This window comes from Symphalangus syndactylus, chromosome 18 (genome assembly GCF_028878055.3).
Source record: "Symphalangus syndactylus isolate Jambi chromosome 18, NHGRI_mSymSyn1-v2.1_pri, whole genome shotgun sequence".
Lineage (NCBI taxonomy): Eukaryota > Metazoa > Chordata > Mammalia > Primates > Hylobatidae > Symphalangus > Symphalangus syndactylus.
In genome coordinates this window covers 17,598,705-17,614,347 of record NC_072440.2, presented here as the reverse complement: position 1 = coordinate 17,614,347, position 15,643 = coordinate 17,598,705, and the positions used below count along the sequence as shown (strand labels likewise).

General features: G+C 54.7%; 2 protein-coding genes across 4 annotated transcripts in view; one reads left to right on the top strand and one right to left on the bottom strand.

Annotated features, from left to right (window-relative positions):
• Nucleotides 1–15,643, top strand: part of SMDT1 (single-pass membrane protein with aspartate rich tail 1) — a 67,114-nt gene that overhangs the window by 47,659 nt on the left and 3,812 nt on the right. For 2 of the 3 annotated variants that reach the window (XR_010117031.1, XR_010117030.1), the window contains exons 5-7: nucleotides 4,274–4,789; nucleotides 5,097–5,629; nucleotides 15,328–15,464. The gene's annotated coding sequence lies outside the window, so the exon portion shown is untranslated. The remainder of the gene's footprint in view (nucleotides 1–4,273; nucleotides 4,790–5,096; nucleotides 5,630–15,327; nucleotides 15,465–15,643) is intronic. The other variant, XR_010117032.1, reaches the window with a different exon arrangement.
• On the bottom strand, nucleotides 6,656–15,342 carry CYP2D6 (cytochrome P450 family 2 subfamily D member 6). Its single transcript, XM_055253063.2, has 10 exons — nucleotides 15,268–15,342; nucleotides 10,832–12,037; nucleotides 9,953–10,124; nucleotides 9,257–9,409; nucleotides 8,992–9,152; nucleotides 8,380–8,556; nucleotides 8,046–8,187; nucleotides 7,654–7,841; nucleotides 7,062–7,203; nucleotides 6,656–6,963 (listed from the first exon to the last, which is right to left on the bottom strand). The coding sequence occupies exons 2-10, from the start codon at nucleotides 11,009–11,011 to the stop codon at nucleotides 6,785–6,787; spliced, it is 1,494 nt and encodes a 497-aa protein (XP_055109038.1). The 5' UTR covers nucleotides 11,012–12,037; nucleotides 15,268–15,342; the 3' UTR covers nucleotides 6,656–6,784.

The following is a 15,643-nucleotide window of genomic DNA, read 5'->3' as shown; positions in this document are numbered from 1 at the left end:
CGAGATCTTCAAATGCCCAGGTGAGAAGACCAGATGAAATGGGGCACAGGACTAGGGCTAGCTTCGGAGAGGGAGGGCAGCCTCCTCCCCTCCTCCCCTGGAAAAGAAAATGGCCTGTGAGAAGCTGGTGAGTGAATGGGTTTGGTGGCAGCAAGTTGAGGAAATGCCCATCTGATGGTGTCTATGCTCTCTGCTGAAAGTGAGGAAGACAGGGTGGAGTTAGAGGTTAAAGAGAGAATCTAAGGGCCAGGCACTGTGAGGAGGGCCGGGCACTGTGAGGAGGGCAAGGCAGGAGGATGGGTGGAGCCCAGGAGTTCAAGACCAGCCTGGGCAACATAGTGAGACCCTGTCTCTACAAAAAAATTAAAAATTAGCTAGGCGTGGTGACGTGTGCCTGTGGTCCCAGCTACTCAGGAAGCTGAGGTGGGAGGATCACTTGAGTGCAGGATGTTGAGGCTGCAGTGAGCTGGGATCACGCCACTGCACTCCAGCCTGAGTGACACAGCAAGACTCTGTCTTAAAAAAAAAAAAAAAGTGGCTAGCCTCGGTGGCTCACGCCTGTAATCCCAGCACTTTGGGAGGCCGAAGCAGGTGGATCACCTGAGGTCAGGAGTTTGAAACCAGCCTGGCCAACATAGTGAAACCCCGTCTCTACTAAAAATACCTTAAACCCAGGAGGTGGATATTGCAGTGAGCCGAGATCGTGCCAGTGCACTCCAGCCTGGGCGATTTTTCTGAGACTCCGTCTCAAAAAAAAAAAAATCCTCCATAGTCATCTGTAGTCAACCCTTCCTCCTACTCCCACACCCTGGCAATCAGTGAACAGTTTCCTGTTCCTGTAGTTTTGCCTTTGCAAGATTGTCATATAAATGGAAACGTATGGTAGCCTTTTCAGTCTGGTTTATTTTACTTAGCACAAAGCATTTGAGATTCATCTAGTCGCGTGTATCAGTAGTTTGTTCCTTTTATTGAGTGGTGGTCCATTGTATGGATGTGCCAGAACATTTGGACTATTTCTAGTTTGGGGCATAAAATCACTATTAATATTCACGTACAAGTTTTGTGTGAACATAGATTTTCCTTACACTTGAGTAAAGAGCAAGCAGTGGAATTTTTGGGTCATATGGTAAGTATAAGTTTAATTTTGTAAGAAACTCAAACTTTTTCAAAGTGGCTGTCTCACCAGCAATAACCGAGAGGTTCCAGTTGTTCTACATCCTCTCCAGCATTTGTTATTTTTGAAAGCCATTCTAAAAGGCATATTTCAAGTTTTATTAGATCAGTATTGAAGATTTACATTATTAAACTATGTAAACAGGCCAGGCGTGATAGTTCATGCCTATAATCTCTGCACTTTGGGAGGCCAAGGGAGGAGGATCACTTGAGCTCAGAAGTTCCAGAGCAGCCTGGCCAACATAGTGAGACTCTGTACAATAAATAAATAAATAAATAAATAAATCAGAAAAAAATTAGCTAGGTCAGGCACAGTGGCTCATGCCTGTAATCCCAGCTACTTGAGAGGTCAACATGGGAGGATTGCTTGAGTCCAGGAGTTCGAGACCAGCCTGGACAACATTGAGAGACACTGTCTATTTAAAAAACAAAAATTAGCTGAGTGTGGTGGTGCCCTGTGATCCCAGCTGCTAAGGAGGCTGAGGTAAGAGAGTCACTTACTTGAGCACAGGTTGTGGAGGCTGCAATGAAACGTGATCACTGCACTCCAGTCTGGGCAACAGAGCAAGACTCTTTCTCAAAACAAAAAATGTAGACAGTAGTCCCAGTTGAGTCATGATTTTAGTTTTTCTTCTCTTTCTTTAGTTTTCTGTGCATCTATTATATAATTAATTCATCCAAATTTTCTGCCAAAAATAGAAATCTCTTTGCAATACATTTAGACAGATCAGGTCATTTCTCCATATGATCATTTTCATGGAGACATATCTCAGGAGCCCTCCATCTCCTTGATTCCATCTGGATGGAGCACCCTGGAGGTCTGCTGCCCAGCTGTCCTCCTGAGCTTCCCATTCACCCTTATGCTCAGGGGCTCTCCCTGCCTGTTGTGCTGGGTTCCATGTTATCTTCTTTTCTATTTCTCCTTTATTTTAGTGAAGTACAACCTCCGGTTGCTTCCTGAGGGGTAGTCTTGAGACATTTATGTATCTGAAAGGACCTCAATTCATAGTTGCATAGCATTTGGCTAGGTATAGAATTCTAGATTGGAAATATTTTCCCTCAGATTTTGAAGGTCTTCATTATCTTATAGCTTCAAAGGTTGGTGTTGAGAAGTCTGATGAATGTTGAATTCCTGAAGCTCAGACTTTTTTATCTCTGGAAGTTTTTAGGTTCCGCTCCGTCCTCAGTGTTGTGAATTTTCTTGACAACAAAATTGGGGCTGGGTCCCCTTCATTCATTGTTGTGAACACTTGGTGTTTCCTTCTCTACTGGAAACTCATGTTCTTCCTCTGTGAGAACTTGTCTTGACAAAAAAAGAAACGTATTTATTAGACATCTCTCCCTGCCTCCTAGTCTATTGTCTCTGCTGCCTCTTTCAGAAACATCTAAACAACAATTTAGCTGTTGGAGCTCCTGACCTCTTCTCTGTTCTTTCTGGAATATATTTTTTTCAAGTTTAGCTTCTATACTTTGATTAGATTTTGCATTCGTATTATTATTTTTTTTATTTTTAAGGCAAGGTCTTTCTCTGTTGCCCAGGCTGGAGTGCAGTGGCACGATCACAGTTCACTGCAGCCTTGTTCCTGGACTCAAGTGATCCTCCCACCTCAGCCTCCCAAGCAGCTGGAACTATAGGTGTGTGCCACCACACCCAGCCAGTATTTTAATTTTTTGTAGAGATGGGGTCTCCTTAGGTGGCCCAGGCTGGTGTTGAACTCCTAGGCTCAAGCAATCCTCCTGCCTTAGCCTCCCAAAATGCTGGGATTACAGGCATGAGCTAAGGCACCCAGACTATATTTTTGTCAAGAATTAGTGGTGGTGGGTGTTTGAACATTTTTATTTTATGAGCCTCCTATTCTTATTTCATGAATGCAAAGTTTTATCTTTCTTTTTTTTTTTTTTTTTTCTTCGAGACGGAGTCTCGCTGTGTCCCCCAGGTTGGAGTGCAGTGGCGCGATCTCAGCTCACTGCAAGCTCCGCCTCCTGGGTTCACGCCATTCTCCTGCCTCAGCCTCCCGAGTAGCTGGGAATACCGGCGCCCGCCAACACGCCCGGCTAATTTTTTGTATTTTTAGTAGAAACGGGGTTTCACCGTGTTAGCCAAGATGGTCTCGATCTCCTGACCTCGTGATCCGCCCGTCTCAGCCCCGCAAAGTGCTGGGATTACAGGCGTGAGCCACTGTGCCCGGCCCCTAAAGTTTTATCTTTCTAAAGATATCAATTATAGATTTTTTTAAGAGAGTTTCACTCTTGTTGACCAGGCTGGAGTGCAATGACGCGATCTTGGCTCGTTGCAGCCTCCACTTCCTGGGTTCAATCGATTCTCCTGCCTCAGCCTCCCGAGTAGCTGGGATTAGAGGCACCCGCCACCACACCTGGCTAATTTTTTGTATTTTTAGTAGAAACGGGGTTTCACCATGTTGGCCAGGCTGGTCTCGAACTCCTGACCTCAGGTGATCCACATGCCTCAGCCTCACAAAGTGCTGGGATTACAGGTGTGAGCCACCCTGCCCAGCCCAATTATAGATTTTTTAGGTTTAGGTGTTGACAGTAGCTCTCACCTCAGCCTTTTCTCTCTCCTTGTCATGCAGCCCACAAGGGAGACGGTCAGGCCAGTGTGGGGGCTAATGAATAAATGCTACGCTGTGCCCACTCAGGTGGGTAAGGGCTGGCACTCTCTTCCCCTGGAGTGGGGCGGCTGTGCTGGGACCCTTGGCAGACACACTAAGGGGAACTGCACTTGGAGAGGATGAGCCAGTCGGGGAAGTACTGCTCGTCACTCATAGCTGTGTGTCACCCCTCCCACCTCCTTGTGTGGAGACACAAAGTCAAGAGTAGGAAGAAGCCAACCTCGGAGGTAAGGCTTCCCCTGGAAGGCCCAGGGCTGGGGCTCTCTCCTTTCAGAGCTCAGTTAGACCCAGACACACGGCAGGGAGTCCCAGGGGTAGTGGCAGGCCCCTCCAGGAAACTCACAAGGTTACCACAGCTCACCTGAAAAGGAAGAACTTCCCAGGACTGTGACACCCCAGTGTGAGAACAGGAGGATGAGGTGCTCTGAAGGCCTTTCTGCCCACAGTCTGCCCTCTTACTCCTCCTGCAGGTCACGACCCCCAGGAGACCTGGAGGACTGAATGCTGCTGCCCCCAAGGAGGAGGCTGCCATCTTATCTGAGGAGGGACAGCAGGTGAAGTCCCCAGGGGAGGAAGCACCTAGCCCCATTCCTGCTGAGCAGGAGGTGGCAGGTACCCCAGACTGGGAGGTAAGGACAGCCCCGTGCTTCAACTGGAACGTCTCCAGCCTGGATCTGACTGAGCAGCCATGGAGCACTGCAGAGTGGGAGGCAGCAGGGCAGGGAGGCAGTGCTGGAGGCTGGCTCAACCCCAAGACCAGCAGGCCAAGCTGCCATCCCAGGGGAGCGAGGACGTCTGTGCAGAGCTGAGAGGCAGCAGCCATGTGTGAACAGACTGGGCCTCATCCTGGCCCCACCGACTTCGTGTGGACAGAGCCTGTTTCCCTGTCTGATCTCAAAGAACCTGCCTGATCTCACTTCCGGATCCCTCTTCTTCCTGCCAGGAAAATAAAAAGGTTCAAAAGGAAGTTGCTGCATATCCATCTGGTAAGACCACTGGCCCAATGTGCTGCAGGGGGCTGCTTCCACCCTGCTTCTCAGTGACTGCCAGGGTCACAGACACCCCAGCCCTTTCCCACCTTCCTGACCTGGGGAGGGGAGGGAAGCAGCCCAGGAGTCAGGTGCCTTGACCTTCCCGGGAGCCTCCTTGGGTGGGCAGGAACTCCGGGCCACTCCCCTGAGCTGGCTGCATCCCTACCTTTCACCACAGCTGACCTGGCCCTGGGGCATCTCAGAGGGAGGGTTGGTTGCTCCCAGGAGGGGACTCACAAGGCTGCCGGTTTCTACTTTGCAGAGGCCTCTGAGGACAGCAAAGAGCAAAGGCCCTGGGACCGGGTCTCTGTGCCCATGACAGAGCTCTGGCTGGGCTGGTTCTCAGCCTCTAACACCCCCAAGACTCAGAACCGTGAAGAAAAACTTCCCAATAAATCCAAGAGTTGCTGCTGCTATAGGCCAGGCTGCCACCTTTCGGGGCCTCCGTCTTCAGACAAACCCAGCCTGGCTTCATCCACGCTCTCTGTCCCCACAGCTGCAGGAACAGCACTTCCTGCCACCGAGCCGTGTGACCACAGTGGATTGTCTCTGGAGGGGCCCAAGGGGGCCCTGGCCACCCTTCTGACTGACTTGGTGCCAGGGGACAGACCAACGTCCCTCTCGTGCTGACATCCGGGCCACACTCTGGCATGAGGGCATTTACAGAAATGCTGGCGGAACTGCTGCCAGGGAGGCTGTAGGGTCCTCTGGCAAAAGAGGCCTCAGGTGGCTTCTCAGAGCGTCTGTGGTTCTCTATCCCAGGCTGTTCCCTAAGAAGGTCTGCCCAGGACACAGGTAATCAGATGCTCATTAGAAACCCTTGGGCACTGCCTGTGTGCCCAGCCCAGCCCATTATGTCAGTGAGGACAAACGTGGAGGACAGCGGTCCCTGTCCTTGGTTGGGGCTCCAGGCCAGCAAGGGCCACAGCCCCAGAAGGCAGAGCAGGAAGACAGGACTCAGGGCAGGTGAAGTAGCCTTCTCAATGGCAGAAGGGAAACAGAAGCCCAGGGTGGGGAAGGGCGGGCCCAGGGTCACACAGGGTAATGGCAGAGCCAGGACTAGGGTCAGGGTCTCTGGCTCTCAGCTGCCCATGCCACCTCCTCCTCCTCTGCCCACCCCAGTGCCTCATGGGTCCAAGGTTGACTCCTGTGGCTATGGCAGGCCTGTGGGCCCTGGCCTGACCCCTACCGGGAGGATGGCACCTAGGGTTGGAGCCCAACAAGTGTCCTCCAGCGCCAGCCTGGCCCCGAGTGCAAACTTGTCACTGGTCAGGGGTCTGTACAGCAGCATCCCTGAGGGCCCAGAGAGGTAGCCAGTCGTGTGGTGAGGTGACGAGGCTGAGGGCGATGGCTCAGTCCTGGGCTTCCATGGGGCCTTCCCAGGGAACGTTCTAGCACCTGCCGACTGAGCCCTGGGAGGTAGCCCTGGCATATAGCTCCCTGACGCCATGATTTGTCTTCCTTTTTGGGGTGTCATATATGAAGGGAGGTGACTGTTGTGATGGTGCTGGCAGGACTGCTGCCCCTGATGTGGGGTGGGCTGAGTTAGGCCTGAAATGTGGGCCTCCAGGCTGAGTCCTGCCCTCTCCACCACATCCAGGGCTGACTGACACCTCTAGTCAGCCCATTCTGGCCTCTTCCCCAGATGCCAGGACAATGTAGTCTTTGTCACCAATCTGAGCAGTCAGAGTTGGGTCAGTGGGGGACATGGGATTGTGGGGGACATGGGATTATGGGCAAGGGTAACTGACACCTGCTCAGTCTCAACATACCCGTCTCAAACGTGGCCAGGCGGTGGGGTAAGCAGGAATGAGGCAGGGGTGCGGTTGCCCTGAGGAGGATGATCCCAACAAGGGTCTGGGCAGGGGACCCAAGTTGGAACTACCACATTGCTTTATTGTACATCAGGGCCCCTGGCTAGGGAGCAGGCTGGGGACTAGGTACCCCATTCTAGCGGGGCACAGCACAAAGCTCGTAGGGGGATGGGGTCACCAGGAAAGCAAAGACACCATGGTGGCTGGGCCGGGGCTGCCCGGCGGGCACTGAGAAGCTGAAGCGCTGCAGCAGGCAGGTGAAGAAGAGGAAGAGCTCCATGCGGGCCAGGGGCTCCCCGAGGCATGCGCGGCGGCCTGTGGGGAGGGGAGGGGCGTCAGTGAGCCTGGCTCCCGGGCGATACCCCTGCAAGACTCCACGGAAGGGGACAGGGAGCTGGGCTCCCCACAGGCACCTGCTGAGAAAGGCAGGAAGGCCTCTGGCTTCACAAAGTGGCCCTGGGCATCCAGGAAGTGTTCCGGGTGGAAGCGGAAGGGCTTCTCCCAGACAGCCTCATCCTTCAGCACCGATGACAGGTTGGTGAAGAGTGTCGTCCCCTGGGCAGGAGACGCAGGGTGAGAGTGGGGACTGGGCTCTAGGATGCTGGGACCTCTGCCACCAAACACACGGGGGACACACACTACCTGGCACACAGCTGGACTCTGGCAACTAGTCCTGCACCCGAGAAGCTCCACAGTACCCTCTCCGACCCCATAGCAGGGCGCAGTCACCTCTTAGAGGCACCCACACTGCCCCCTCTCCCTACAGGCATTGGGTCCTCCAACATTCTGGCAGGTCCTGGTCTGTCTTCCCCATTAGACTGGGGCTCTGGATGGACAGGCCAGTCCTGCCTCTATTCTGGATCCCACACCCAAGCGGGGACAGTTGATGTGGCATTGAGGACTGGGTGGCCAGGGTTCCCAGACTGGGCCCACCTGGCAGTGGCCATGCTGGGGCTACCACCAGGGGCTGGTGCTGAGCTGGGGTGAGGAGGGCGCCAGCCCTACCTTAGGGATGTGGAAGCCCTGTACTTCGATGTCACGGGATGTCATATGGGTCACACCCAGGGGGACGATGTCCCCAAAGCGCTGCACCTCGTGAATCACGGCAGTGGTGTAGGGCATGCGAGCCTGGTCACCCATCTCTGGTCGCCGCACCTGCCCTATCACGTCGTCGATCTCCTGTTGGACACGGCCTGGACAGACATGCGTCCCCACAATGGGTCAGCACCCAGGGGACCAGCCCTGACGCTCTCCTGCCTCCTGTGTTGGAGGAGGTTAGGCTCACAGGATCCTGGTCAAGCCTGTGCCTAGAGCTCTGGGTGTCCCAGCAAAGTTCACGGGCCCCCGCCTGTACCCTTCCTCCCTCGGCCCCTGCACTGGGCCCCAGCTGGGCTCACGCTGCACATCCGGGTGTAGGATCATGAGCAGGAGGCCCCAGGCCAGCGTGGTCGAGGTGGTCACCATCCCAGCCGAGAACAGGTCAGCCACCACTATGCGCAGGTTCTCATCATTGAAGCTGCTCTCAGGGTTCCCCTTGGCCTGAGCAGGGCCGAGAGGGTACTCAGGGGACAGAGCGGGGTAGCTCCCAAATGACCTCCCATTCTGCACCTGTCAGCCCAGATGCGGCTCGCCAGGTGATGCACTGGCCCAACCTTTTGCCCAGCCTCCCCTCATTCCTCCCGGGATGCTCAACCCACCACCCTTGCCCCCCACCGTGGTAGCCGCTTTCACCTTCTCCATCTCTGCCAGGAAGGCATCAGTCAGGTCTCGGGGTGGCTGGGCTGGGTCCCAGGTCATTCTGTGCTCGGTCAGCAGCTCATCCAGCTGGGTCAGGAAAGCCTTTTGGGAACGTAGGACCTTGCCAGCCACCCCAGGGATGCGCAGGAGGACGGGGACAGCATTCAGCACCTACACCAGACACAGAACGGGGTCTCAATCCCTCCTGTGCTCTGCGTTCACCTGGACCAGTCTCAGGCTCCAGCCATCTCCAGGAAGACCCAGGGCCTGCCTGTCTTTACCACTGACCTCTGCAAGTCCCTCCCCAAGTGCCAGTCTCCACCCTCTCCTTGCCCAGAGGAGAAACCTAAAATCGACATCTCCAACGTGGACAGGGGGTACAGAGTCCTTGGCCTTTGCTGGTGCCCCCTGAACTGGGCACACCTCTCCCACGACCATGTCTGAGATGTCCCCTCCGTCTCCAGGCCCTTCTTAAGAGTGTGGTCTCCTGGAATGTCCTTTCCCAAACTCTTCTATGCAAATTCTGCTCTTCAGAGGCCCCAGTGCAGCCCCGGCACCTCTCAGGAGCTTGCCCTGCAAAGACCCCCTCTGTCTCTCGCCCCGCACCTCGCGCAGGAAGCCCGTCTCCTCCTTCAGTCCCTCCTGAGCTAGGTCCAGCAGCCTGAGGAGGCGAGGGTCGTCGTACTCGAAGCGGCGCCCGTAGGTGAGGGAGGCGATCACATTGCTCACAGCTTTGTCCAGGAGGCCGTTGGGGCGAAAGGGGCGTCCTGGGGGCGGGAGATGCGGGTCAGGGATCGCCTTCCCCGTCCCCCGCCTTCCCCCTCCCCCACCCTCCCAGTTCCCGCTTTGTGCCCCTCTGCCCATCACCCACCGGAGTGCTTGGCGAAGGCAGCACAAAGGCAGGCAGCCTCCTCGGTCACCCACTGCTCCAGCGACTTCTTGCCCAGGCCCAAGTTGCGCAAGGTGGACACGGAGAAGCGCCTCTGCTCGCGCCACGCGGGCCCATAGCGCGCCAGGAACACCCCTGGGGGCGGGACGGACACGTGCGCGTGGCCATGAAGGCATTGGCCCCACCCTCCACTCCAACCCTATGCTCCCCCTGGTCTCCCGCAGTCCCTGGCCCTGTCCAACTGGGCACAGGGCCCACTCTTTGTGCACCCACCTTGCTCCCCTGGCTGGGACAGGGCTTTGCCCCACCTCGTCTCTGCCCACCCTGACCGCCTTTCCACTCAGGGAAGATCCTGCGTGCCCCGCACCACCCACACTGAGCCCACAGCACAGGTGCGGTCCCTGCACCCCACTTCGACACCCGATTCCAGCTGGGAAATGCGCCAGCCTCACCCACTGGGCTCCTGGCAGGTCTCGGCAGTGGCCCCGCCCACTCGGCACAAGCCCCGCCCTCGTCCCCACGCTCACACCTCCGCAGTGCAGGTGGTTTCTTGGCCCACTGTCCCCAATCGCTGGCCTGTTTCACGTCCACGACCCCACGCCCTCTCCGCCCAGCTCGGACTACAGTCACCGCCCACCCGGGTCCCACGGAAATCTGTCTGTCCCCACTGCCGCTTGCCTTGGGAACGCGGCCCGAAACCCAGGATCTGGGTGATAGGCACAGGGGGGCGGTCGGCGGTGTCCTCGCCGCGGGTCACCATCGCCTCGCGCACGGCCGCCAGCCCATTGAGCACGACCACCGGCGTCCAGGCCAGCTGCAGGCTGAACACGTCCCCGAAGCGCCGCCGCAACTGCAGAGGGAGGGGTCAGGGCCTCTGTCAAGCCAGGGTCCCCCCAGACTACAGGTCCTAGTCCTATTTGAACCTTGGACGACCCCCGGGGCTACCAGGAGTGAGCAGGTGGAAGGAGGAGACCCGGCCTCCTGATCCTGGGGCGGTGGTGGGGTTCACACCTTCTAGGATAGAGGAACTCAGTTTGGATGCGTCACCCAGGTATGACCTTGCAAGAGTCACCAAAATTGCCGATAGGCCCCAGTTAGCATCCCATTTTACAGATGATGGTCCATGCCGGTGAGCAGTGAGGCCCGAGGACCCACAGTGCAAAAGGTTTGAACCGGGTCACTGCACCCCCTTCATCCTTGATTTCCTGATTTAAACGGCACTCAGGACTCTGACTCGTCTTCCATTCCCAAGGCCTTTCCTTCTGGTGTCAGCAGAAGGGACTTTGTGCTCCATAACATATGTTGCCCAATGGGCTTGCACGCCCACTGCCAAGTCCAGCTCCACCTCCAGGCCCTTGCGCCCTACTCTTCCTTGGACTTTGGAAAATCCAGTCCTTCACGCCATGTATAAATGCCCTCCCCCAGGAAGTCCCCCAAACCTGCTTCCCCTTCTCAGCCTGGCTTCTGGTCCCGACTGTGGTTTCACCCACCACTCATGTTTGCTGGTGGTGGGGGATCCTCAAGACCTCTGCCGCCCTCCAGGACCTCCTCCCTCACCTGGTCGAAGCAGTATGGTGTGTTCTGGAAGTCCACATGCAGCAGGTTGCCCAGCCCGGGCAGTGGCAGGGGACCTGGTGGGTAGCGTGCAGTCCAGCGTTGGCGCCGGTGCATCAGGTCCACCAGGAGCAGGAAGATGGCCACTATCACGGCCAGGGGCACCAGTGCATCCAGCCCCATGGCTGCCTCACTACCGACTGGGCTCCTCTGGACACACCTGGCACCCCCACCCCACCAGGCACAGAGGACCAGGCAGGACACTCTCAGCACACCGAGCGCGTGACTGTTCCCTTATAAAGGGAGCTGATGATGGCCTTTGCCCTCTGCTGTGAGTCAACCTGCTGTGTTGACTGTGCTGCCAGTGGGTGCAGGATCAAGCCAGGGCGGGTAAGGGCTGCTCCAGAGGCTGCCCCTGCTTCCCGCTCCAGGCCCTTACCCAGGGTAGGCCGGTGGAGGGGCCTGGTCGGAGAAGTCACCCCCTCTCCCCACTCCAAGCTCCCGAAGCCCACACAGGATTCTGGGATAACCAGGGTTTCAGTGGACCCGGCCATCCACCTCCCAGCTAGGCTCATACACCCTAATGTGGTCACAACCCCTCCTCCAGAACATGGCCTTACCCTTTCCTTACCCCCTCCTGCCCATTCCAGAGTGACCTTCAACACCCTTATCTGTCACTGGCACTTACCTGGGGCCTTAGGGAGCTCCTGATGAGAGGCGCCATGGGCCTGTTCCCTTCACTTCACACTGCACTCTTGACATGCACAGACGCTATGCATACACCTGATGGTGCACAGATCTCTTGTCCACTCTCAGACACTTGTCCACTTGTTCACACTTGCAGGGACATGATCACACACCCACAAAATCACCTACAGAAAGACAATATTCACATGTACACAGACTCACACTGACACTTAGGGCACACATTCTCACACACACATACAGACCCGGCACCCAGTACCGCGCTTCCCAGCCATGCCCGAGGTTTCCTGGATGGGACCTCTTCTGTCCAGAGGCTGCTCCCAGCCCAGCCCACATTCCTGGGCTCCGGCCTGGCCATGGCTTCTTGTTTGCAACAGCGCTGTTCCCAGAGCTCCCAGTTGGTAGCCTGAAGGCCTTGCCCCAGCCTGTGAAAACATCCTCCAGGGCTGCCTGAGGGTCGTCGTCCTCCACTGCTTTCTGTCCTCCATGTTTCTGATTAGAAATCTGGTGGGAACATTATGGAGGATCCTTTGTTCAGGATATGTTGCTTTTTTTTTTTTTTTTCTTTAGACAGGGTCTCACTCTTTTGCCCAGGCTGGAGTGCAGTGGCAGGATCATGGCTCACTGCAGTCTCAACATCAAGTGGACCCCGTGCCTCTCAAGTAGCTGGGACTACAGGCACCACCTAGCCCAATTTTTTTTTTTTTTTTTTTTTTTTTTTTTTTTTTTTTTTTTGGAGACAGAGATTTCCTCTTGTTGCCCAGGCTGGCGGCCCCCCTCCATTGTGCAATGATGCAATCTCGGCTCTCTACAACCTCCACCTCTAGGCTTCAAGCAATTCTCCTACCTCAGCCTCCTAAGTAGCTGGGATTACAGGTGTGTGCCACCACGTTCGGCTTTTTCTATTTTCAGTAGAGATAAGGTTTCACCATGTTGGCCAGGCTAGTCTTGAACTCCTGACTTTAGGTGATCCACCCACCTCAGCCTCCCAAAGTGCTGGGATTATAGCCATGAGCCACCGCACCCAGCCCCAGCTAATTTTGTATTTTTTGTAGAGACTGGGTTCTTCCAAGTTGTCCAGGCTGGTCTTGAACTCCTGGGGTGAAGTGGTCCTCCCACCTGGGCCTCCCGAAGTGCTGGGATTACAGGCCTGAGCCACTGTGACTACTTGATATGTCTCTCCTCTCTTGCTGCTTTCAAAATCCTGTCTTCTGTGAGAGGGCAGCCGCTGGGCCCTGGACTTCTACGGGATCATCCACTGAGGATGGGAGGACTGGGGCCTGTACAGGTGGATCGTGTGGCGGCTGCCACGCTTGGAGCCAGTGCTCACCGAGCACGTGGCAGCTGTGGAGCTGGACGCAGGGTTGATAAGTCCGCTGGGGGTGACAGGCTTATCCATGAGTGGTACTTGACGTGGCTGCAGAAGGCGGATGTGGTCGTGGCAGAAGTGACACAACTGTCCCGGGTATAGGCTATGAACTGGGCCAGGCCACAGCCCTCAATCAGTGAATCCTGTGCCTGCTCCAGCCGCAGTCTGGCGGAGTGCTGTCGGCCATGATCTGGGGAGCAGCAGATGGCTCTGGGTTCCAGGTGTGGGACTACGGAGAGGGACAGGTGGAGGCCCTGCTGCATGGATAGGTTGAGGCTGATCCTCCCAAGCAGGTTGCCTCCCCTAACCCAACCATTGGACCTAATCCCATTTTATTTAATTATTCTCATCCCAGACACTGCTCTAGTACCAATCCTGTCTCTTTGCCCCAGGAGCAAATTAAAAGGTACATTTAAAATTCTAAAAAAAGAAAAATCTGTCTTTTGACAGTGATTATGGTGATGCTTATGGCTGAAGATCTCTTTGAGTTTACCCTACTTGGAGTTTGTTGAGCTTTTTGGATGTACAGATTAATGTTTTTCATCAAATTTGGGAGGTTTTCAGCCATTAATTCTTCAACTATTCCTTTACTCCTTTCTCCCTGTCTTCTTTCCTGGGACTCCCATTGTGTGCATGTCGGAAAGCTTGACAGCGTCTCCAGGTCTCTGGATCTCTGTGCGTTGCTCTTCATTCTTGTTCCTGTTCCTCAGAGGGGACTACCTCAGGTGGCCTCTCTCCATAGTCACACGCTCTTTCTTCCAATTGTTCCAATCTGCTCTTGGGCCCCTGGGATGAATTTTCATTTCAGTTATTTTACCCTACAACTCCAGAATTTTTATTTGGTTCCTTTTTATAACTTTTTTTTTTTTTTTTCTGGGGTATCACTCTGTCGCCCAGGCTGTAGTGCAGTGGTGCAATCTTGGCTCACTGCAATCTCTACCTCCGGGTTCAAGCGATTCTCCTGAGTAGCCTCCCGAGTGGCTGGGATTACAGGCGTGCACCACCACACCTGGCTAATATTTGTATTTTAAGTAGAGATGGGGTTTCACCATGTTGGCCAGGCTGGTCTCAATCTCTTGACCTCGTGATCTGCCCACCTCAGCCTCCCAAAGTGCTGGGATTATAGGTGTGAGCCCCCATGCCCGGCCCCTTTTTATAAGGTTTATCTCATTATTGATATTCTCTAATTGGTGAGACATTGTTCCCACACTTTCCTTAGTTCTTTTGATATGGTTCTTTTCTTTTCCTTGGGAGAGGGTCTGTCACCCAAGCTGGAGTGCAGTGGTACAATCATGGCTCACTGCACCCTCAACTTCCTGGGCTGAAGTGATCCTCCTACCTCAGCATCCTGAGAGGCTGGGACCATAGACAGCCAACTAATTTTTTAAATTTTTTGTAGAGCTAGGGGTCTCACCACATTTCCTAAGCTGCTTTCAAACTCCCGGGCTCGAGCAATCCACCTGCCTCAGCTTCCCAGAGTGCTAGGATTATAGGTGTGAGCTACTGCACCAGACCTACACATGGTTTCTCCCTTTGAAGTACTAGCCAGGCCTGACCATGCTTAGCTTCTGAGATCAGCAGGTTCCAGGTGGTGCAGCCTTAGATGCAACATGTTTTAGGTCTTTAAATGAGCTGACTTAACGTCTTTGTCTAGCAATTGCAACATCAGGGGCTGGTCCCATTGGTGACTTTCCCCGTGTCTGGGCCGTCCTTTCGGGTTCCTTTCCATGTCTCATAATTTGTTGTTAAAACCTGGACATTTCACGGGTGATAATGTGGCAACTCCGGAAGTCAGATTCTCTTCCCTGCCCAGGGTGTGTTGTTGTTGCCTGTTGGAGCTCTTTCTTTGCTGAGTGACTTTTCTGGACTAATTCTGACTAAGCATTAATGTCTCCATTCCCTGTGAGGTGTGGCCACTGAAGCCTCTCTTCAGTTACAGCAGTGGTCAGCTAATGACTGGTCAGAGAGTTCCTTAGGTGCCTGGAAGCGAAGTCTTTGCCAGGTGGGTCTCTCTGTGTGTGCCAGGCGTGGCTTCAGCGCTCGGCCAGGCAGTGCTCAACTTTCCCTTAGCCATCACGTGCTGTCTGCACAGCATCTCAGGTCAGTAACGGGTGAGGGCTCAGGGCCTTGCTGGCCTGCCTGAATATGGGCACAGCTGCAGACAGCCTTACACACATGCAGGGCACCTAGATTCCCAAGAAGGGGCAAGAGCTGTTCAAAACCACTACAAGCTGGACATGCTGGCTCACACCTGTAGTGTCAGTGACTCAGGAGGCTGTAATGGGAGGATCACTTAAGGCCAGGAGTTTGAGACCTAGCAAGACCCCATCCCCCACCCAAAAAAACAAAAACAACAAAAACTCACTGTGGACAGCTCATGCCCCAGCTGCTGCTTTTTAACTACAGCTGTTATCCATCACCACAGGCAGCTTCGATTTCAACCATGGATCTGATGACTTTCAACAAACCTTCCTGACGAAAATGCTGTTTCCACCAGAAGAGATCTCAGGACAAATGTAGACAGCCCTGGCAAGTGGGGTCTGCCTGGGAGCCAGCAGACAGGTGAAAGACCGACAGTTCTTGGGGAATTAGGTTTCTGTTTTGGAGATGGCGTTTCACACTTATCACCCAGACTGGAGTGCAATGGTGTGATCTTGGCTCAATGCAACCTCTGCCTCCCAGGTTCAAGCAATTCTCCTGCCTCAGCCTCCTGAGTAGTGGGGATTACAGGCGCCCACCAC